The sequence below is a fragment of the Anomaloglossus baeobatrachus genome, chromosome 9 (genome assembly GCF_048569485.1).
Source record: "Anomaloglossus baeobatrachus isolate aAnoBae1 chromosome 9, aAnoBae1.hap1, whole genome shotgun sequence".
NCBI classification, from domain to species: domain Eukaryota; kingdom Metazoa; phylum Chordata; class Amphibia; order Anura; family Aromobatidae; genus Anomaloglossus; species Anomaloglossus baeobatrachus.
This window is the reverse complement of record NC_134361.1, coordinates 19,638,297-19,663,560: the sequence shown is the minus strand read 5'-3', so window position 1 is coordinate 19,663,560 and position 25,264 is coordinate 19,638,297. Positions and strand designations below refer to the sequence as shown.

The following is a 25,264-nucleotide window of genomic DNA, read 5'->3' as shown; positions in this document are numbered from 1 at the left end:
CATGTGTACACAAAAGAACAACAGCCCGAAGGGAACAGGGGCGGGTGCTGGGTCTCCCAATTGGAGCTAGAAGAAAAGGAATTTACGGTAAGTAAACAAAATTCCCTTCTTCTTTGTCGCTCCATTGGGAGACCCAGACAATTGGGACGTCCAAAAGCAGTCTCTGGGTGGGTAAAGAATACCCCGGTAATAGAGCCGAAAGACGGCCCCTTCCTACAGGTGGGCAACCGCCGCCTGGAGGACTCGCCTACCTAAGCTGGCATCTGCCGAAGCGTAGGTATGCACCTGATAGTGCTTCGTGAAAGTGTGCAGACTCGACCAGGTAGCTGCCTGACACACCTGCTGAGCCGTAGCCTGGTGTCGCAATGCCCAGGACGCACCCACGGCTCTGGTAGAATGGGCTTTCAGTCCTGAAGGGACCGGAAGGCCAGAAGAACGGTAGGCTTCAAGAATTGGTTCTTTGATCCACCGAGCCAAGGTTGACTTGGAAGCCTGCGACCCTTTACGCTGGCCAGCGACAAGGACAAAGAGCGCATCCGAGCGGCGCAGGGGCGCCGTACGAGAAATGTAGAGCCGCAGTGCTCTCACAAGATCTAACAAGTGCAAATCCTTTTCACATTGGTGAACTGGATGAGGACAAAAAGAAGGTAAGGAGATATCCTGATTGAGATGAAAAGGGGATACCACCTTCGGGAGAAATTCCGGAACCGGACGCAGAACCACCTTGTCCTGGTGAAACACCAGGAAGGGAGCTTTGCATGACAGTGCAGCTAGCTCAGACACTCTGCGAAGTGATGTGACTGCCACTAGGAAGACCACCTTCTGCGAGAGGCGAGAAAGAGAAATATCTCTCATTGGCTCGAAAGGTGGTTTCTGAAGAGCCATTAGCACCCTGTTCAGATCCCAGGGTTCTAGCGGGCGCTTGTAAGGGGGGACTATGTGGCAAACCCCCTGTAGGAATGTGCGTACTTGCGGAAGCCTTGCTAGACGCTTTTGAAAAAATACAGAGAGCGCCGAGACTTGTCCCTTAAGAGAGCCGAGAGACAGCCCCTTTTCCAATCCGGATTGAAGGAAAGACAGAAAAGTGGGCAAGGCAATTGGCCATGGAATAAAACCGTGATCAGAGCACCAGGATAAGAAGATCCTCCACGTCCTGTGGTAGATCTTGGCTGACGTTGGTTTCCTGGCCTGTCTCATAGTGGCAATGACCTCTTGAGATAACCCTGAGGACGCTAGGAGCCAGGACTCAATGGCCACACAGTCAGGTTGAGGGCCGCAGAATTCAGATGGAAAAATGGCCCTTGAGACAGCAAGTCTGGTCGGTCTGGTAGTGCCCACGGTTGACCCACCGTCAGATGCCACAGATCCGGGTACCACGACCTCCTTGGCCAGTCTGGGGCGACGAGGAGGGCGCGGCGGCAGTCGGACCTGATCTTGCGTAACACTCTGGGCAGCAGTGCCAGAGGAGGAAAGACATAAGGCAGTTGAAACTGCGACCAATCCTGAACTAAGGCGTCTGCCGCCAGAGCTCTGTGATCTTGAGACCGTGCCATGAATGCCGGGACCTTGTTGTTGTGCCGGGACGCCATTAGGTCGACGTCCGGCTTCCCCCAGCGGCAACAGATCTCTTGAAACACGTCCGGGTGAAGAGACCATTCCCCTGCGTCCATGCCCTGGCGACTGAGAAAGTCCACTTCCCAGTTTTCCACGCCCGGGATGTGTACTGCGGAGATGGTGGAGGCTGTGGCTTCCACCCACAGCAGAATCCGCCGAACTTCCTGGAAGGCTTGCCGACTGCGCGTGCCGCCTTGGTGGTTGATGTATGCCACCGCCGTGGCGTTGTCCGACTGAATTCGGATCTGCCTGCCTTCCAGCCACGGCTGGAACGCCTTCAGGGCTAGATACACTGCCCTTATCTCCAGAACATTGATCTGAAGGGAGGACTCTGGCTGAGTCCAGGTACCCTGAGCCCTGTGGTGGAGGAAGACCGCTCCCCACCCTGACAGACTCGCGTCCGTCGTGACCACAGCCCAGGATGGGGGCAGGAAGGATTTCCCCTTCGACAATGAAGTAGGAAGAAGCCACCACTGAAGGGATGCCTTGGCTGCCCGAGAAAGGGAGACGTTCCTGTCGAGGGACGTCGATTTCCTGTCCCATTTGCGGAGAATGTCCCATTGAAGAGGACGCAGATGAAACTGTGCAAATGGAACTGCCTCCATTGCTGCCACTATCTTCCCTAGGAAGTGCATGAGGCGTCTCAAGGGGTGCGACTGGGCTCGGAGGAGAGATCGCACCCCTGTCTGTAGTGATCGTTGTTTGTCCAGCGGAAGTTTCACTATCGCTGGGAGAGTGTGAAACTCCATCCCGAGATATGTCAGCGATTGTGTCGGTGTCAGTTTTGACTTTGGGAAATTGATGATCCACCCGAACCTCTGGAGTGTCTCTAGAGCAATGTTCAGGCTGTGTTGGCATGCCACCCGAGAGGGGGCCTTGACAAGAAGATCGTCCAAGTAAGGGATCACTGAGTGTCCCTGAGAGTGTAGGACTGCAACCACTGTTGCCATGACCTTGGTGAAGACCCGTGGGGCTGTTGCCAGGCCGAAAGGCAATGCCACGAACTGAAGGTGTTCGTCCCCGATGGCGAAACGCAGGAAGTGCTGATGCTCTGGTGCAATCGGCACGTGGAGATAAGCATCCCTGATGTCTATTGATGCTAGGAAGTCTCCTTGGGACATCGAGGCGATGACGGAACGGAGAGATTCCATCCGGAATCGTCTGGTTTTCACGTGTTTGTTGAGCAGTTTGAGGTCCAGGACGGGACGGAAAGATCTGTCCTTTTTTGGTACGACAAACAAGTTGGAGTAAAAACCGTGACCCCATTGCTGAAGGGGAACGGGGATAACTACTCCTTCTGCCTTCAGAGAGTTCACCGCCTGCAGAAGAGCATCGGCTCGCTCGGGGGGCGGAGATGTTCTGAAGAAACGAATCGGAGGACGAGAATTGAACTCTATCCTGTAACCGTGAGACAGAATGTCTCTCACCCATCGGTCTTGGACATGTGGGAACCAGGCGTCGCAAAAGCGGGAGAGCCTGCCACCGACCGAGGATGCGGTTTGGGGAGGCCGAAAGTCATGAGGAGGCCGCTTTGGGAGCGGTTCCTCCGGCGGTCTTTTTAGGACGTGCCTTAGACCGCCATGAATCAGAGTTCCTCTGATCCTTTTGAGGCCTGTTGGACGAGGAGAATTGAGACCTGCCTGAGGGCCGAAAGGACCGAAACCTCGATTGTACCCTCCGTTGTTGAGGTCTGTTAGGTTTGGACTGGGGTAAGGACGAGTCCTTACCCTTGGATTGTTTAATGATTTCATCCAATTGCTCGCCAAACAGGCGGTCGCCAGAAAACGGCAAACCGGTTAAACATTTTTTGGAAGCAGAGTCTGCCTTCCATTCACGTAGCCACATGGCCCTGCGGACTGCCACTGAATTGGCGGATGCTACCGCTGTACGGCTCGCAGAGTCTAGTACCGCATTCATGGCGTAGGACGCAAACGCCGACGCCTGAGAGGTTAATGACACCACCTGCGGAGTCGCGGGTCGTGTGAGTGCATTAATCTCAGACTGACAAGCTGAGATAGCTTGTAGTGCCCATACGGCAGCAAATGCCGGAGCAAAGGACGCGCCGATAGCCTCATAGATGGATTTCATCAGGAGCTTTAACTGCCTGTCAGTGGCATCCTTTAGTGATGCACCATCTGCCACTGCAACTATGGATCTGGCCGCCAGTCTAGAGACTGGAGGATCCACCTTGGGACACTGGGCCCAACCCTTGACTACGTCAGGGGGGAAGGGATAACGTGTGTCATGAAGTCGCTTAGTAAAGCGCTTATCCGGAAAAGCTCGGTGCTTCTGGACTGCGTCTTTGAAGTCGGAGTGATCAAGAAACGCACTCCGTGTACGTTTGGGAAACCTAAAATGAAATTTCTCCTGCTGAGAAGCTGACTCCTCAATCGGAAGGGGTGGAGGAGAAAGATCTAACACCTGATTGATTGACGCTATAAGGTCGTTTACTATGGCGTCCCCTTCAGGCGTATCAAGGTTGAGCGCGGCGTCAGGATCAGAGTCCTGATCTGCCGTCTCTGCTTCATCCTCCAGAGAGTCCTCCTGCTGAGACCCTGAACAGTGTGATGAAGTCGAGGGACGCTCCCAGCGAGCCCGCTTCGTCGGTCTGGGACTGCGGTCCGTGTCGGAGTCCTCCCCTTGGGACCTATGAGTTGACCCAGGAGCTCTTTGCTGCTCCGACCGAGGGGGGCATGGGGGCAATGAATCAACAGTGCCCGGGGCCTGTGTTACAGATCTGGACTGCAAAGCTTCCAGTATCTTAGCAGACCATCTATCCATAGACTCAGAAAGTTTGTCAGCAAATACTGCAAACTCTGTCCCTGTCACCTGGACAGTGGGGGCCGGAGGTTCTACCTGGGCCGGGGGGTCCCACCAGTGGCTGAGACTCCGGCTGAGTGAGTGTCACAGGGGCCGAGCATTGCACACAATGAGGGTAGGTGGAACCTGCAGGTAGCATAGCCGCACATGAGGTACAGGTTGCAAAGTAAGCCTGTGCTTTGGTACCCTTGCTTTTTGCAGACGACATGCTGTTTCTCCTCTTAGAATAATCAGTGAGGGTATATAGCCAAACGCTAACAGTGAGGCCGTACAGAGTAAATGTATACACTATAAGCATAGAAATATACAATTCGGCACCCAGGGGGACCAGCACCTAGTAACAGGTGCGGCTTACCGACCGCTCCCAGCGGTTGTGTGACCATCAGATCCCTGCCTGGGCCTCCCAGAGCTGTGGAGCTCAGTTGTCTCCCCTCTGAAGTTCTCCAGCGTCTTGTAGCAATGGCTGCCGGCGTTCAGAGAGGAGGAGGGGGCCGTGGGCGTGCCTGTAAAAGTGCGGGAATCTGGTGCCCCACGGTGCTCAGTGAGGGGGGAGGAGGATACAAAGTATGCTCCTGCCCTCAGTGCTGACGTCCAGTGCAGCGTCCCGCCCTTACCCCTGACTGGCAGGCCCGGGGGCGGGAATATGCGGCACTAGGCCGCAAAAGCCGGGGACTAAAGTTATAAGCGCGGCCGGCAAACAAGCGCGGCCAGCGCGGTAGTCCCGGCGCACTAACACACCCAGCAGCTGCTGCAGTGTCCATTACCCAGGCGCACTATGCGCCGTCCCCAAGGGGACACAGAGTACCTCAGAGTCGCAGGGCCTTGTCCCTGATGATACCCGGCTCCTGTCCAGCAGATTCCCCCAGGGGCTGCGGAGGTAGCGCGGTCCCAGCGCCTGGTGACCGGTCAGGATCCCACTTCACCCAGAGCCCCTAAGGGATGGGGAAGGAAAACAGCATGTGGCTCCTGCCTATGTACCCACAATGGGTACCTCAACCTTAACAGCACCGCCGACCCAAGTGGGGTGAGAAGGGAGCATGCTGGGGGCCCTGTATGGGCCCACTTTTCTTCCATCCGATATAGTCAGCAGCTGCTGCTGACTAAAATGTGGAGCTTGCGTGGATGTGTGCCTCCTTCCACAAAGCAATAAAACTGAGGAGCCCGTGATGCACGGGCGGGTGTATAGGCAGAGGGGAGGGGTTTACACTTTTAAGTGTAATACTTTGTGTGACCTCCGGAGGCATAAGCTATACACCCAATTGTCTGGGTCTCCCAATGGAGCGACAAAGAAAACAAATTCTCTGATTGTATGCGGCCAAATTTTTGAAATATATTCAATAAACCCCCCCCCAAAAAACAACAAACCAATAAATCTGGCCAATAGATTTTGTGACTACTGGGGGTCCAGTAACACATATGTGAATGTAGGGGCTGCAGCGCTGCGGACTATATGTGGGGACCCCCCAGTACAGGACAGAACAGCTGTCAATCACTCTGCAGATCCGCTTTGCGGCAGTGACTGGTGCATTGTACATTTCTTTCAACAGATGGACGGTAGATGTGTATAGTAAACTTTAACACATCTATAGAAAACGCACAGATCAGTCAGTTCTTGAGCGTCATGTTTTGGAAGCAGGAAAAACGGACAAATATCTGAGTAACTGTGACGAGGGCCAAACCGTGATGTCCAGACGAATGGATCAGAGCTTCTCCAAAATTACAGATGGTCTTGCAGGGTGTTACTATAGAATGGGTCGTCCCTGGGATAGGGCAGCAATTGTGGGATTTTCCCATTACACAACAGGTCTTGTGGGGTGTTGCCAGTGTATGGCGGGTCTTGTGGGGGGTGTTCCTGATACATGACAGGTCTTGTGCGGGTATTCCTGATATATGTTGGGTTTAGTGGGGCGTTACCGGCATATGGTGGGTCCTGTGGGACGTTCCCAGTATATATTGTAGGTCTTGTGGTGTGTTTCAGTGTCAGCAGGTTTAGTGGGGTGTTCCGGGTGTACAGCAGCTCCTGTGGGTTGTTCCCACTGTACGGCGGGTCTTTTAGGGGGTATGCCTGATATAAGGCAGGTCTTGTGGGGTGTTCCTGGTATACGGCAGGTCTTGTGGGGTGTTCCCGGTATACAGCAGATCCACTGGGGTGTTCCTGGTATACAGAAGGTCCTGTGGGGTGTTCCCAGTGTACAGCAGATCTTCTGGGGGGTGTTCCCAGTGTGAGGCGGGTCTTGCAGAGGTGTTCCCAGGATACGGCGATCCTGGTATGGGTCTTGTGGGGCATTCCCTGTATATACTGTAGGTCTTCTGGGGTGTTCCTCGTATATTGCAGGTCTTGTGGAGTGTTCCCGGTATACGACAGATTTAGCGGGGCGTTCTTGGTATATGGCGTGTCTAGTGGGAGGTTTTCCTGGTATACGGTGGGTCTAGGGGGGTGTTCCCGGTATACAGCAGATCTAGTGGGGCGATCCTGGTATACGGCAGGTCTAGTGAGGGTTTTTCTGGTATACGGTGTATCTTGTGGGCGTTCCCGGTTTGGGGCAATATTCTGCTGAGAAATCTTGGGCACTGCTTTCATGTGAATGTGTTACATACCAGGTATCTATATGTTGTACAGGCCGGGGGCCCTTTCATGGCCTTATGGCAGTGACTCTTTAAGAAGGATAATCCCACTAACACGCTACAAAATGTGTAGGAACATACAAAACGTTCATGTTAATGACTTCACAATCCATCATCTGTAGGAGGAGTTGGAAAAACAAGTCCGATCCATGGAGGCCGCTGCGAGCATCACACAGGAGTTATAGTCACCTCTCCTCTCGAGGTCAACCATCCTTACCTATGTAGTCTTCTACTAGGCAATGCTGCCACTAGCCAGTTTCCTACTCCACACTGATGAGGGGCAAATACCCCGAAACAGCTGTCTGTGGATGGATACCATGTTTGGCATAGGCGGTCTCATTGACTGGAGACTGCCCTTCCCGTGGTTGTTCCTTCCCGGTGAAAGACCTTTCTAGTTTCCTGCCAGCGCTGAGAAACATGTGATGGTGTCTCCGCGGCATTCTTGTTTTGCAACCTCTCCTGATACGTCAGTAAATAACCGTATTGCAGACAATGTAAGGATTCTGCAGCATCTTCTCATCACTCTACACTGAGCCGTCCCTCTGTTATGCCTCCTGCAAATGTATGAATGAATAGACAGCTGGATTTTATGAGTCTTCTTGTAAAATAAGCGTGTCTGTTGTCACCGTCCGCAGTGATTGGACGGTGTTATCGGTAAATAGTGGCATGTTCTCCAAGTCCTGAAAATTACCAGGAGGAATAAGAGGAACAGCAGAACCCAAAGCTCTGACAAAATCTGATCCAGAATTGTCTTTTCGTGAAGTATAGAAGTAATTACTAGGGCAAACATTTCAGAACTGATGACGAGTCCTATGTAATGGATCTGTTGCTATCAGGACCAGACACCACCGGGCAGCGTCAGAGATCTTGCGGAGCTTATGCCTCAAGGTGCGAAGACCAACAAAATATTCGGCAGGTGGTTTCAGTGTTGTGGGTGATCAGTGTACCAGGCATCCGAGCTGTGAATCCCCCGTAACGCAGGGATGTTGGGGACGCGGAGTCGCGCAGCCCTCACCATTCTCACCTGACATATTCTGTTACTGCAGGAACCTTCGAGGATCTGGTCTTAATCATCTGTAAGAAGAAGGTGACAATGACTCATTATTGATGGGAAGAAGGTGAGATAAAGATGCAGTTACTGGAGGCACCAGGTGACGGACATGTCCGCTGTAACCTGACAACTATCTAATAGCATCACTGCCCCAGTATCTCCCTCCCCTCACTACTCCCATAAAGAAAGGGCCGGGCTGCAAGTAGGAGAAGGGAACACTGTAGTCACCGCTAAATTTCCACCACTACTATATACAGTAAAAAACAGAAGTTTCCATCCGCTCTCTATAAAGACACATCTGCAGGTTTTTCCCTCCGCTCTATATAAAGACACATTGTTGACCGAAAATGGGAAAAGTTTATTCTGCTTTCATATCAGATACTGAGAAAAACCTGCAGATGTGTCTTTATAGAGAGCAGAGGGGAAAAACCTGCAGATGTGTCTTTATAGAGAGCAGGGGGGAAAATCCTGCAGATGTGTCTTTATAGAGAGCAGAGGGGAAAAATTTGCAGATCTGTCTTTATAGAGAGCGGAGGAGAAACACCTGCAGATGTGTCTTTATAGAGAGCAGAGGGGAAAAACCTACAGATGTGTCTTTATACAGAGCGGAGGGAAAAACCTGCAGATGTGTTTTTATAGATACAGGGAAAAACTTGCAAGTGTGTCTTTATAGAGAGCAGAGGGGAAAAACCTGCAGATGTGTCTTTATAGAGAGCAGAGAGGGAAACCTGCAGATGTGTCTATATAGAGAGCGGAGGGAAAAACCTGCAGATGTGTCTTTATAGAGAGCGGAGGGAAAAACCTGCAGATGTGTCTTTATAGAGAGCGGAGGGAAAAACCTGCATAAGTGTCTTTTTAGAGAGCGGAGGGAAACTAAAGGTTTCAACTGTACAGAGCAGTTCTGCATGATGACTGCTCCTGATCCCACCTTGTACCTGCAGCGAGTTCCTATGACGTGCAGATATAAGTGATCACCGGCTGCACTACAGCAACTACTGACCATGGTATAATGCTTTTTCTGGCTATTATTCCTATGTACATGGCCGCTCTATCACAGACTCTAGTAGGGCGTTGGACCCTCTTTGCCCTTCAGATCCGCAGCGACACCTTGTGGCACAGATTGCACTCCGTGATGACATTGGTATCGGGCCACGTGGACACGGTGGAGGTACAAGATTGACACTTTTGGCAACTCTAACACGGATGCTGCAGCCGATAGTGCTCAAATTTACATAAGGTAAGAGATATGGCTATATAAGGAGAACTATACTACATTTCTAATTGGCGGTATTTGCTAATAATAGTAATAATATTATTAATAAACTTACTACATATTGGGATAAGATCTTGGAGATGGTAATACCCCTTTAATGAAAGACACGGAAGTTGTCAATAATAAAATTCTGTCTGCTGGAGATCACCACTAGGGGGAGCTCCCTGGACACTAATATGAATATATCAGTGTGCAGACATCACCCCCTGGTGGTGACTACAGGAAGCCAGAACTTTATCATTTATAGGTTTATACAGAGGAGCAGGGAATGTGGAACATCTCTAACCGTTATAAAAGACAGGTAAAAAACACAAGGTCTGACCGGGAAATTAACATAAAATGGTGGAAAGCTCAAAGTATAATTTGACTCCCGAAGGACAACACGTAATCTTTCAAATATGATTAATATATGTACAATTGCATACAGATCAGAGGCGGCTCACCAGCAATATCTCACTGTCTTCCTCAATTTTCCCCTTCCATTCATATCTGAAAGAGAGAAAAACGTGATAATCTCCCCTCAAAAAAAAGCAAATCCAACTACTAGAACTACAACTCCCAGGTTATCATGGCAAGCACATACACACACACACATATATATATATTATATATATATATATATATATATATATATATATATATATTACACATACACACACAGTATCTACACACGTACACACACACACCATGGCCAACGGTGTTGGCAAACGTGACTATGTTCCAGAAAATGAATTATCACAGAAAATTATTGTAATTACACATTTATGTCCTCTGTGTGTATTGCTACTACACAAAAAGAGGAAAAAAATGGCAAACTGGACAGAATTTCACAGAAAACGCCGAAAATGATCCGGACAAAATTGTTGGCAGCTTAACGAAATTGTGGGTAAACAACTTTGTTTCAAGCATGTGATGTTCCTTCAAACTCCCCTGTGGTAACAGGTGTGGGCAATATGAAAATCTTACCTGAAACCAGATAAAAAAGGGAGAAGTTGACTCAGTTTTTGCATTGTGTGTGTGTGTGTGCCACACTAAGCATAGAAGACAAAAAGAGGAGAAGAGAACTGTCTAAGGACTTGTAACAATAAAATTGTAGATATACTTCAAGAATTTTGTTTCTCAAGTACATCTGCAGAGATCTTGATGTTCCTTTGTCCATGGTGCACAACATAACCAAAAAGTTTACAACCCTTGGCACTGTAGCTAATCTCCCTGGATGACAGATAAAAATTGATGAAAGGTTGTAGCGCAGGATAGTCCAGATGGTGGATAAGTTTTAGTCAAGTTCCAAAGAAATTCAAACTGTCCTACAGGCACAGTGTCAGCGTGAACTATCCATCCAAATCTGAATGAAATGATATGGAGGAGACCCAGGGGGACCCCACTGCTGACACAGGGACAGAAAAAAGCTAAACTAGACTGCAGTATGCCAAAATGTATGTGAGAAAACAAAATTCTAGGTAATGGGTCTTCCAGCAGGACAATGACCCCAAACACTTCAAGAAGCCTCAGAAATGGACGAAAACACAGCACTGGATAATTCTGAAGAGGCTGCAATGAGTCTGAATCTAAATGCCATGGACAACTGTAGAGAGATCTTAAAATTGCTATTGGGAGAAGACGTCCTCAAATATGAGAGATCTGGAGCAGTTTATAAAGAAGAGTCCAAAATATCAGGTGAGAAGAGTAAGAAGCTTGTGGTCGGTTATAGGAAGTGATTGGTTGCAGTCATTTTTGCTAAAACGTGTGCTACCAAATATTAAATTGAGGGTGCAATAATTTTGTCCGGCCTATTTTGGGGTTTAGTGTGAAATTATGTCCAGTTTGCTTTTTTCTTTGCTTTTTTGTTGGTGTTCCAATACACACAAAGGAAATAAACATGTGTATGACAAAACATGTGTAATTGCAATATGTTTTTGGGAGATAAACATCATAATCTGAAAAAACTTCAAGGGTGTCAAAACCTTTTGGCCTTGATTGTATAGACAGACAGACAGACAGACAGACAGACACAGACAGACACAGACAGACACAGACAGACACAGACAGACACAGACAGACACAGACAGACACAGACAGACACAGACAGACACAGACAGACACAGACAGACACAGACAGACACACAGACAGACACACAGACAGACACACAGACAGACACACAGACAGACAGACACACAGACAGACAGACACACAGACAGACAGACACACAGACAGACAGACACACAGACAGACAGACAGACACTTTCCACATTTTTATCACAGAACACCCACAAACGTCAATGCATTTTGGTAGGCTTTTATGTGATATACTAACACAAAGCAGCAAGTATTTGTGAAGTGTAGAGGGAATAATTCATGGTTTACTAAAGGTCTTAAAAATCTAAATTTGAATGTGGGCTAGAAATACTAACGAGCACAGGCGATTATATCTCAATAACTGAATGTCCTGGGTAAGTGCAGCTATACCATTGCAAACTCAGTCTGAAAACATGGAGAAGCTTATTAAGCAACGGTCCAGGCCACCATGTAGTAGCAGCAGGCCCAACAAGAAACCACCAAACTCCTCATTCAGCAGTTGCATCAGCAGCAGATGGCTCTCTTGTAGAAACCTTACGGGTCAGTAGGACGGGTCAGTAGTACCTGCTGCTATACAAAGTGACGGTAACCATGTAAGGTGAACAGTAAAGGAGGCCCTGCTGAAAATTACTCTGGAGGACAATGCTAAGGCTTTGCTAACTGTCATTAAGAGGGTCGCGGACAGGGAGAAACTGCCCCCAGAGCAATAGGCACAGGTCCTACTCCATAGCTTACTGGAGAACCACAGAACGCGTACTACGACCTCGCCCTGCAGGATACCAAGGAGTACGACAAGCTGAAGCATGGTGAGCAGAGAAACGTTTCTTTTTCTTCACAAACTCTTCTATTTTTGAAAGCACTTTGTCTTTGCAGATTTTTTACCCCACAACTGCTTAAAACATTTTGTGCATACACAGTATGTAAAAGTAAGACAGGTGGCAGACCGGACTCCATTCATCTAACACACCATAACTGGTCTCATATCTCACATGGAGGTTATCTGTGGTATGATATTCACACAGGCCGCTAACTTCCTCTCCACCAGACCCCTGTTAGGAAGAAAGATGCGTCAATGTTATGTACAAGAATAGAATAACTACTATAATACTGCTCCAATGTACAAGAATATAACTGCTATAATACTGCCTCTATGTACAAGAATATAACTACTATAATACTGCTCCAATGTACAAGAATATAACTACTATAATACTGCTCCAATGTACAAGAATATAACTACTATAATACTGCTCCCTATGTACAAGAATATAACTGCTATAATACTACCCCTATGTACAAGAATATAACTACTATAATACTTTCCCCTATGTACAAGAATATAACTGCTATAATACTACCCCTATGTACAAGAATATAACTACTATAATACTTCCCCCTATGTACAAGAATATAACTACTATAATACTGCTCCTATGTACAAGAATATAACTAATATAATACTGCTCCTATGTACAAGAATATAACTATGATACTGCTCTTATGTACAAGTATATAACTACTATAATACTGCTTCTATGTACAAGGCTATAACTACTATAATACTGCCCCTATATTCAAGAATATAACTACTATAATACTGCCCACTATGTACAAGAATATAACTACTATAATACTGCTCCTATGTACAAGAATATAACTACTATAACATTGCTCCTATGTACAAGAATATAACTACTATAATATTGCCCCCTACTTACAGGAATATAACTACTATAATAATGCTCCCTATGTACAAGAATATAACTGCTATAATACTGCCCCTATGTACAAGAATATAACTACTATAATACTGCCCCTATGTACAAGAATATAACTACTATAATACTGCCCCCCTATGTACAAGAATATAACTACTACAATACTACTCCTATGCACAAGAATATAACTACTATAATACTGCCCCTATGTACAAGAATATAACTACTATAATACTGCCCCTATGTACAAGAATATAACTACTATAATACTTCCCCCTATGCACAAGAATATAACTACTATAATACTTCCCCCTATGCACAAGAATATAACTACTATAATACTTCCCCCTATGCACAAGAATATAACTACTATAATACTGCTCCTATGTACAAGAATATAACTGCTATAAAATACTGCCTCCTATGTACAAGAATATAACTACTATAATACTGCTCCTATGTACAAGAATATAACTACTATAATACTGCCCCTATGTACAAGAATATAACTACTATAATACTGCCCCTATGTACAAGAATATAACTACTATAATACTTCCCCCTATGCACAAGAATATAACTACTATAATACTTCCCCCTATGCACAAGAATATAACTACTATAATACTGCTCCTATGTACAAGAATATAACTACTATAATACTGCCTCCTATGTACAAGAATATAACTACTATAATACTTCCCCCTATGCACAAGAATATAACTACTATAATACTTCCCCCTATGCACAAGAATATAACTACTATAATACTGCTCCTATGTACAAGAATATAACTACTATAATACTGCCCCTATGTACAAGAATATAACTACTATAATACTGCTCCTATGTACAAGAATATAACTACTATAATACTGCTCCTATGTACAAGAATATAACTACTATAATACTGCTCCTATGTACAAGTATATAACTACTATAATACTGCCCCTATATACAAGAATATAACTACTATAATACTGCCCCTATGTACAAGAATATAACTATAATACTGCCCCTATGTACAAGAATATAACTACTATAATACTGCCCCTATGTACAAGAATGTAACTACTATAATACTGCTCCCTATGTACAAGAATGTAACTACTATAATACTGCTCCCTATGTACAAGAATATAACTACTATAATACTGCCTCCTATGTACAAGAATATAACTACTATAATACTGCTTCTATGTCCAAGGCTATAACTACTATAATACTGCCCCTATATTCAAGAATATAACTACTATAATACTGCCCCTATATACAAGAATATAACTACTATAATACTGCCCCTATATACAAGAATATAACTACTATAATACTGCTCCAATGTACAAGAATATAACTACTATAAGGCTATGTGCGAACTGGGAAATGGAATTTTCTTGAGAAAATTCCGCATGCTCTCAAAGATTACCGCACCCGCGGTAAAAAACCGCGGGAAACCGCACCCGAAAACCGCATGCGGTTTGCTGCGGTTTTACCGCGGTATTGTTCGCGGTATTGCCGCGGTTTTGCCGCGTGCGGGTTGGGATGTGCTTTATTGCATTCAATGCAATAAAGCACATTGAAAAAAAAAAAGTCATTTAATTCTGAGATAGTAGATAGATAGACAGAAGAATAGATAGAGGGATAGATAGATAGATAGATAGATAGAGGACAGATAGATAGAGGACAGATCGCTGCATTTCCCACGGTCGGCAGTGAGTTCACATTACCGGCCGTGGGAAATGACTGGTAATTACCTCTGCTGTCTGCTGCATTCATTCAGCGCTGTGTCTGTGACTGTGACAGTCGCGGCTGGATGAAAGCAGCGCAGGACCTGTGGATTACGCCGGAGCGGTGGATTACGCCGGAGCTTTGGTGCGGGAAGGGTTAATAAAATGGTGAACGAGGCTTGTTTGTTTTATTTAAAATAAAGGATTTTTCTGTGTGTGTGTTTTATTCACTTTACTTACGGGTTGATCATGTCAGCTGTCACATAGACGCTGCCATGATCAAGCCTGGAGTTAATGGCGGTGATCCACCACCATTAACCCCTTGTATTACCTTGCTGCCACTGCTACACGGCGGCAAGAAGAGCCGGGGACACGCCGGTGCTGCCGCATAATGCATGCGACAGTGCCGGGGCAGCTGCGGCTGATATTCTCGGCTGCCGGAGGGGGAGTGAGGCGGGGGACATTAACCCTGCCCCTCTCCCTCCCCAGCCTGAGAATACCGGGCCGCCGCTGTGTGCTTACCTCGGCTGGAAGGTAAATATGCAGCGGAGCCCACGTTCTTTGTTTTCTATATTTTCGTTTGCTTTATGTGTGTTCTATGTCTGTGATGTCTGTGTGTCTGTGTGTCTGTGTGTGTGTGTGTGTGTGTGTGTGTGTGTGTGTGTCTATGTGTGTGTGTGTTTACTCTCTGCACGGCTTCCTCTTCCTGTAATGACATCACTTCCCTGCAAACCGCAGACAAGAGATGTACATTACCGGAGGTAAACCGCGAAATACCGCAGGGAATAACGCAGGAAAACGCAGTGAACCGCACAGCATTTGCTGCCTGCGTTATTCCCTGCGGGATTTCATGATTAACATTGGAGTCAATGGAGTGAAATCCCGCAGCGATGTGCGGAAAAGAAGTGACATGCACTTGTTTTTGCTGCGGGAATCCCGCAGCAAAACATGCAGCTGTCAAATTCCGCCCAGTGCGCACAGGATTTTTTTTCTCCATAGGATTTGCTGGTGATTCACTGCAGAGATGTTATGAACATTTTCTGCAGCGAAACATGCAGCAAATCCGCGGAAATTCCGCGGCAAAATCCGGTAAGTGCGCACATAGCCTAATACTGCCCCTATGTACAAGAATATAACTACTATAATACTGCTCCAATGTACAAGAATATAACTACTATAATACTGCCCCCTATGTACAAGAACATAACTACTATAATACTGCCCCCTATGTACAAGAATATAACTACTATAATACTGCTCCTATGTACAAGAATATAACTACTATAATACTGCTCCTATGTACAAGGCTATAACTACTATAATACTGCTCCTATGTACAAGAATATAACTACTATAATACTGCTCCTATGTACAAGGCTATAACTACTATAATACTGCTCCTATGTACAAGGCTATAACTACTATAATACTGCTCCTATGTACAAGAATATAACTACTATAATACTGCTCCTATGTACAAGAATATAACTACTATAATACTGCTCCTATATACAAGAATATAACTACTATAATACTGCTTCTATGTACAAGGCTATAACTACTATAATACTGCCCCTATGTACAAGGCTATAACTACTATAATACTGCCCCTATGTACAAGAATATAACTACTATAATACTGCCCCTATGTACAAGAATATAACTACTATAATACTGCCCCTATATTCAAGAATATAACTACTATAATACTGCCCCTATATACAAGAATATAACTACTATAATACTGCCCCTATGTACAAGAATATAACTACTATAATACTGCTCCTATGTACAAGAATATAACTACTATAATATTGCCCCCTATGTACAAGAATATAACTTCTATTATACATCCACTGTCACTACATATGGTCTGCTCTTACCTGGCTATATCTTTGGCTACAGTTTCATTAGGACAAGTGACATAAGCAGCGGAGACAGTTCCTGATTTATATACTTCGGTCGCCATTGAGAACGCTCGCAGTCCTATAGTCCTCAGCAGCGGGGGGTTCATATAAAACACAGCAGCCTGTAAATGGAGGGTCGGTCAGTAGAGTCTGCGTGGCTCGTAACTCCCAGGGTCCTGCGATTATCTGCAGAACGTGACAGGCAGACATTATTAGATGGGCAGTACTCCTGCTGGATGGGACTGGTGGCTCAGCTAACAGATACTAGTGAGGATCGACGTAATACCGATATATACAGTATCTCGTACAACTGTTCCTGTCCCGTGTGGTCAAATCACAATCTACGTCCTGTCACAAGGTATAACAAGCTCATCAATGGGGGTTTGACTGCTGGGAACCCCAGGGATCTCGAGAATGGGTATGTTGAGGACTTGCCAATATTCGGCCTCTTCTCCATTCATTGTCTATGGGACTGACGGCTTCTTCTCCATTCATTGTCTATGGGACTGACGAGTATAGAGCTTGGCTCTTTCCAGTAGTCACATAAACAATGAATGAATGAAACGGTGGTTGAGCATGGGCATTTCCTCAACATAGAGGACAGGGCTGTGGAGACCAATTCTCAGGACTCTGGGGGCCAGACTGCTAGGACCCTATAGAGATATAGAGAGGGGGAAAAACTTGTTTTTGGGGGAATAACTGTTTAATGATCGTGATCAATACAAGGCTTTGTGAAAAGACTAAACAAACTAAGAGATAAGAGCAGTCTCAGGGTTTGGGAAAAATCGTCACATAATCATATTTCACAATAGAAAACATACGAAATGCATAAAACAAACCCGTATAATAATCCCCGACCTATGTATCCTCTGCAGTGTGTGGTGTATGGTCTGAGCACTGACAGGCACCCCCCACCCCACCCCTGTATCCTCTGCAGTGTGTGGTGTATGGTCTGAGCACTGACAGGCACCCCCCACCCCTGTAACCTCTGCAGTGTGTGGTGTATGGTCTGAGCACTGACAGGCACCCCCCACCCCTGTAACCTCTGCAGTGTGTGGTGTATGGTCTGAGCACTGACAGGCACCCCCCACCCCACCCCTGTATCCTCTGCAGTGTGTGGAGTATGGTCTGAGCACTGACAGGCACCCCCCACCCCACCCCTGTAACCTCTGCAGTGTGCGGCGTATGGTCTGAGCACTGACAGGCACCCCCCACCCCACCCCTGTAACCTCTGCAGTGTGCGGTGTATGGTCTGAGCACTGACAGGCACCCCCCACCCCACCCCTGTATCCTCTGCAGTGTGTGGAGTATGGTCTGAGCACTGACAGGCACCCCCCACCCCACCCCTGTATCCTCTGCAGTGTGTGGAGTATGGTCTGAGCACTGACAGGCACCCCCCACCCCACCCCTGTATCCTCTGCAGTGTGTGGTGTATGGTCTGAGCACTGACAGGCACCCCCCACCCCACCCCTGTATCCTCTGCAGTGTGCGGTGTATGGTCTAAGCACTGACAGGCACCCCCCACCCCACCCCTGTATCCTCTGCAGTGTGCGGTGTATGGTCTGAGCACTGACAGGCACCCCCCCACCCCACCCCTGTATCCTCTGCAGTGTGCGGTGTATGGTCTGAGCACTGACAGGCACCCCCCACCCCACCCCTGTATCCTCTGCAGTGTGCGGTGTATGGTCTGAGCACTGACAGGCACCCCCCCACCCCACCCCTGTATCCTCTGCAGTGTGCGGTGTATGGTCTGAGCACTGACAGGCACCCCCCCACCCCACCCCTGTATCCTCTGCAGTGTGTGGAGTATGGTCTGAGCACTGACAGGCACCCCCCACCCCACCCCTGTATCCTCTGCAGTGTGTGGAGTATGGTCTGAGCACTGACAGGCACCCCCCACCCCACCCCTGTATCCTCTGCAGTGTGCGGTGTATGGTCTAAGCACTGACAGGCACCCCCCACCCCACCCCTGTATCCTCTGCAGTGTGCGGTGTATGGTCTAAGCACTGACAGGCACCCCCCACCCCACCCCTGTATCCTCTGCAGTGTGTGGTGTATGGTCTGAGCACTGACAGGCACCCCCCCACCCCACCCCTGTATCCTCTGCAGTGTGCGGTGTATGGTCTGAGCACTGACAGGCACCCCCCACCCCTGTATCCTCTGCAGTGTGCGGCGTATGGTCTGAGCACTGACAGGCACCCCCCACCCCACCCCTGTATCCTCTGCAGTGTGCGGCTTATGGTCTGAGCACTGACAGGCACCCCCCACCCCACCCCTGTATCCTCTGCAGTGTGTGGTGTATGGTCTGAGCACTGACAGGCACCCCCCCACCCCACCCCTGTATCCTCTGCAGTGTGCGGTGTATGGTCTGAGCACTGACAGGCACCCCCCACCCCACCCCTGTATCCTCTGCAGTGTGCGGCGTATGGTCTGAGCACTGACAGGCACCCCCCACCCCACCCCTGTAACCTCTGCAGTGTGCGGCGTATGGTCTGAGCACTGACAGGCGGACCCCCCACCCCTGTATCCTCTGCAGTGTGCGGCGTATGGTCTGAGCACTGACAGGCACCCCCCACCCCACCCCTGTAACCTCTGCAGTGTGCGGCGTATGGTCTGAGCACTGACAGGCGGACCCCCCACCCCTGTAACCTCTGCAGTGTGCGGTGTATGGTCTGAGCACTGACAGGCGGACCCCCCACCCCTGTATCCTCTGCAGTGTGCGGTGTATGGACTGAGCACTGACAGGCGGACCCCCCACCCCTGTAACCTCTGCAGTGTGCGGTGTATGGTCTGAGCACTGACAGGCGGACCCCCCACCCCTGTATCCTCTGCAGTGTGCAGCGTATGGTCTGAGCACTGACAGGTACCCCCCACCCGTGTATCCTCTGCAGTGTATGGTCTGAGCACTGACCGGCGGACCCTCCACCCCTGTATCCTCTGCAGTGTGCAGCGTATGGTCTGAGCACTGACAGGCGGACCCTCCACCCCTGTAACCTCTGCAGTGTGCAGCGTATGGTCTGAGCACTGACAGGCGGACCCTCCACCCCTGTAACCTCTGCAGTGTGCGGCGTATGGTCTGAGCACTGACAGGCGGACCCCCCACCCCTGTAACCTCTGCAGTGTGTGGAGTATGGTCTGAACCCTGACAGGCGGACCCCCCACCCCTGTAACCTCTGCAGTGTGTGGAGTATGGTCTGAACCCTGACAGGCGGACCCCCCACCCCTGTAACCTCTGCAGTGTGTGGAGTATGGTCTGAACCCTGACAGGCGGACCCCCCACCCCTGTAACCTCTGCAGTGTGTGGTGTATGGTCTGAGCACTGACAGGCGGACCCCCCACCCCTGTAACCTCTGCAGTGTGCGGTGTATGGTCTGAGCACTGACAGGCAGGCCCCACCACCCCTGTAACCTCTGCAGTGTGCGGCATATGGTCTGAGCACTGACAGGCGGACCCCACCACCCCTGTAACCTCTGCAGTGTGCGGCATATGGTCTGAGCACTGACAGGCGGACCCCCCACCCCTGTAACCTCTGCAGTGTGTGGAGTATGGTCTGAACCCTGACAGGCACCCCCCACCCCACCCCTGTAACCTCTGCAGTGTGCGGCATATGGTCTGAGCACTGACAGGCGGACCCCACCACCCCTGTAACCTCTGCAGTGTGCGGCATATGGTCTGAGCACTGACAGGCGGACCCCACCACCCCTGTAACCTCTGCAGTGTGTGGAGTATGGTCTGAGCACTGACAGGCACCCCCCACCCCTGTAACCTCTGCAGCAATGATGACAGCACTCATACATCTATTCTGAAAAGACGACCTCCGAATATGACGCTGAGCACGTGCACTCAGCTTCTTTGGTCGCCCATGGCGAGGCCTATTCTGAGTGGATCCTGTCTTGTTATACCTCTGTATGGTCTTGGCCCCCGTGCTGCAGCTCAGGTTCTGTATGATGACAATCTTCTTATAACCTCGGCCATCTTTATGTAAAGCAACAATTCTATTTTTCAGATCCTCAGAGGCTTCTTTCCCATGAGGAGCCATGTTGAGCTTCCAGTGACCAGTATGAGAGAGTGTGTGAGCGATAACAGCAAATGTAACACCCCTGCTCCCTATTCACACCGGAGACCTTGTAACGGTCTAATGGTCACATAACTCTGGGGAGGAAAAATGGCTAATTGGGTACAATTTGGCCATTTTCACTTAGGGTGTACTTACTTTTGTTGCCAATGATTTAGAAATGAATGGCTGTGTGTTGAGTTATTTACACTGTTATACAAGCTGCGCACTGACACTGTACATTGTAGCACAGGGTCAGATCTGCAGTGTTGTTCCATGAGAAGATAGAATAAAATATTTACAAAAATGTGAGGGGTGTACTCATTTTGAGGCATATTGTAAATTTCACAGACAGATGAGGACCAAACACTTAAATCCATAGCTTAAGGTAAAGTAATAACATTTTCAAGGCTTTAATACTTACAAACCCTGCTATTAGCAGAGCCCCAAATCTGAGAGAGGACGAGAAAGAAAACATACACGAACCTACAAGACAAGACACATGAATGATGAATGGGGAGTCCACCAATGTATTATCCTGCACCTTATATATAGAACTGTTACTGTGTATATTACTCATCCTGTACTGGAGTATGTCCTGTATTATACTCCAGAGCTGCACTCACTATTCTGCTGGTGCAGTCACTGTGTACATACATTACTGATCCTGAGTTACCTCCTGTATTATACTCCAGAGCTGCACTCACTATTCTGCTGGTGCAGTCACTGTGTACATACATTACATTACTGATCCTGAGTTACCTCCTGTATTATACTCCAGAGCTGCACTCACTATTCTGCTGGTGCAGTCACTGTGTACATACATTACATTACTGATCCTGAGTTACCTCCTGTATTATACTCCAGAGCTGCACTCACTATTCTGCTGGTGCAGTCACTGTGTACATACATTACATTACTGATCCTGAGTTACCTCCTGTATTATACTCCAGAGCTGCACTCACTATTCTGCTGGTGCAGTCACTGTGTACATACATTACATTACTGATCCTGAGTTACCTCCTGTATTATACTCCAGAGCTGCACTCACTATTCTGCTGGTGCAGTCACTGTGTACATACATTACATTACTGATCCTGAGTTACCTCCTGTATTATACTCCAGAGCTGCACTCACTATTCTGCTGGTGCAGTCACTGTGTACATACATTACATTACTGATCCTGAGTTACCTCCTGTATTATACTCCAGAGCTGCACTCACTATTCTGCTGGTGCAGTCACTGTGTACATACATTACTGATCCTGAGTTACCTCCTGTATTATACTCCAGAGCTGCACTTACTATTCTGCTGGTGCAGTCACTGTGTACATACATTACATTACTGATCCTGAGTTACCTCCTGTATTATACTCCAGAGCTGCACTCACTATTCTGCTGGTGCAGTCACTGTGTACATACATTACTGATCCTGAGTTACCTCCTGTATTATACTCCAGAGCTGCACTCACTATTCTGCTGGTGCAGTCACTATGTACATACATTACATTACTGATCCTGAGTTACCTCCTGTATTATACTCCAGAGCTGCACTCACTATTCTGCTGGTGCAGTCACTGTGTACATACATTACTGATCCTGAGTTACCTCCTGTATTATACTCCAGAGCTGCACTCACTATTCTGCTGGTGAAGTCACTGTGTTCATACATTACATTACTGATCCTGAGTTACCTCTTGTATTATACTCCAGAGCTGCGCTCACTATTCTGCTGGTGCAGTCACTGTGTACATACATTACATTACTGATCCTGAGTTACCTCCTGTATTATACTCCAGAGCTGCACTCACTATTCTGCTGGTGCAGTCACTGTGTACATATATTACATTACCATTACTGATCCTGAGTTACCTCCTGTAATATACTCCAGAGCTGCACTCACTATTCTGCTGGTGCAGTCACTGTGTACATATATTACATTACTGATCCTGAGTTACCTCCTGTATTATACTCCAGAGCTGCACTCACTATTCTGCTGGTGGGGTCACTGTGTACATACATTACATTACTGATCCTGAGTTACCTCCTGTATTATACTCCAGAGCTGCGCTCACTATTCTGCTGGTAAAGTCACTGTGTACATACATTACATTACTGATCCTGAGTTACCTCCTGTATTATACTCCAGAGCTGCGCTCACTATTCTGCTGGTAAAGTCACTGTGTACATGCATTACATTACTGATCCTGAGTTACCTCCTGTATTATACTCCAGAGCTGCGCTCACTATTCTGCTGGTAAAGTCACTGTGTACATACATTACATTACTGATCCTGAGTTACCTCCTGTATTATACTCCAGAGCTGCACTCACTATTCTGCTGGTGCAGTCACTGTGTACATACATTACATTACTGATACTGAGTTACCTCCTGTATTATACGCCAGAGCTGCACTCACTATTCTGCTGGTGCAGTCACTGTGTACATACATTACATTACTGATCCTGAGTTACCTCCTGTATTATACTCCAGAGCTGCGCTCACTATTCTGCTGGTAAAGTCACTGTGTACATGCATTACATTACTGATCCTGAGTTACCTCCTGTATTATACTCCAGAGCTGCGCTCACTATTCTGCTGGTAAAGTCACTGTGTACATACATTACATTACTGATCCTGAGTTACCTCCTGTATTATACTCCAGAGCTGCGCTCACTATTCTGCTGGTGCAGTCACTGTGTACATACATTACATTACTGATCCTGAGTTACCTCCTGTATTATACTCCAGAGCTGCACTCACTATTCTGCTGGTGCAGTCACTGTGTACATACATTACTGATCCTGAGTTACCTCCTGTATTATACTCCAGAGCTGCACTCACTATTCTGCTGGTGCAGTCACTGTGTACATACATTACATTACTGATCCTGAGTTACCTCCTGTATTATACTCCAGAGCTGCACTCACTATTCTGCTGGTGCAGTCACTGTGTACATACATTACTGATCCTGAGTTACCTCCTGTATTATACTCCAGAGCTGCACTCACTATTCTGCTGGTGCAGTCACTATGTACATACATTACATTACTGATCCTGAGTTACCTCCTGTATTATACTCCAGAGCTGCACTCACTATTCTGCTGGTGCAGTCACTGTGTACATACATTACTGATCCTGAGTTACCTCCTGTATTATACTCCAGAGCTGCACTCACTATTCTGCTGGTGAAGTCACTGTGTTCATACATTACATTACTGATCCTGAGTTACCTCTTGTATTATACTCCAGAGCTGCGCTCACTATTCTGCTGGTGCAGTCACTGTGTACATACATTACATTACTGATCCTGAGTTACCTCCTGTATTATACTCCAGAGCTGCACTCACTATTCTGCTGGTGCAGTCACTGTGTACATATATTACATTACCATTACTGATCCTGAGTTACCTCCTGTAATATACTCCAGAGCTGCACTCACTATTCTGCTGGTGCAGTCACTGTGTACATATATTACATTACTGATCCTGAGTTACCTCCTGTATTATACTCCAGAGCTGCACTCACTATTCTGCTGGTGGGGTCACTGTGTACATACATTACATTACTGATCCTGAGTTACCTCCTGTATTATACTCCAGAGCTGCGCTCACTATTCTGCTGGTAAAGTCACTGTGTACATACATTACATTACTGATCCTGAGTTACCTCCTGTATTATACTCCAGAGCTGCGCTCACTATTCTGCTGGTAAAGTCACTGTGTACATGCATTACATTACTGATCCTGAGTTACCTCCTGTATTATACTCCAGAGCTGCGCTCACTATTCTGCTGGTAAAGTCACTGTGTACATACATTACATTACTGATCCTGAGTTACCTCCTGTATTATACTCCAGAGCTGCACTCACTATTCTGCTGGTGCAGTCACTGTGTACATACATTACTGATCCTGAGTTACCTCCTGTATTATACTCCAGAGCTGCACTCACTGTTCTGCTGGTGGAGTCACTGTGTACATACATTACATTACTGATACTGAGTTACCTCCTGTATTATACGCCAGAGCTGCACTCACTATTCTGCTGGTGCAGTCACTGTGTACATACATTACATTACTGATCCTGAGTTACCTCCTGTATTATACTCCAGAGCTGCGCTCACTATTCTGCTGGTAAAGTCACTGTGTACATACATTACATTACTGATCCTGAGTTACCTCCTGTATTATACTCCAGAGCTGCACTCACTATTCTGCTGCTGCAGTCACTGTGTACATACATTACATTACTGATCCTGAGTTACCTCCTGTATTATACTCCAGAGCTGCACTCACTATTCTGCTGGTGCAGTCACTGTGTACATACATTACTGATCCTGAGTTACCTCCTGTATTATACTCCAGAGCTGCGCTCACTATTCTGCTGGTGCAGTCACT

General features: G+C 47.4%; 1 protein-coding gene across 3 annotated transcripts in view; it reads right to left on the bottom strand.

The window, feature by feature from the left end:
* CUTA (cutA divalent cation tolerance homolog) overlaps positions 1-25,264 on the bottom strand; it is a 29,323-nt gene that overhangs the window by 1,244 nt on the left and 2,815 nt on the right. For 2 of the 3 annotated variants that reach the window (XM_075323185.1, XM_075323183.1), the window contains exons 2-6: positions 21,291-21,352; positions 16,789-16,934; positions 12,450-12,509; positions 9,827-9,872; positions 8,084-8,133 (exon numbers count right to left, since the gene is read on the bottom strand). In XM_075323185.1, coding sequence (XP_075179300.1) covers positions 8,084-8,133; positions 9,827-9,872; positions 12,450-12,509; positions 16,789-16,934; positions 21,291-21,344 — 356 coding nt within the window. In that variant the 5' untranslated portion in view covers positions 21,345-21,352. Of the gene's footprint in view, positions 1-8,083; positions 8,134-9,826; positions 9,873-12,449; positions 12,510-16,788; positions 16,999-21,290; positions 21,353-25,264 lie in introns of all 3 variants that reach the window. The other variant, XM_075323186.1, reaches the window with a different exon arrangement.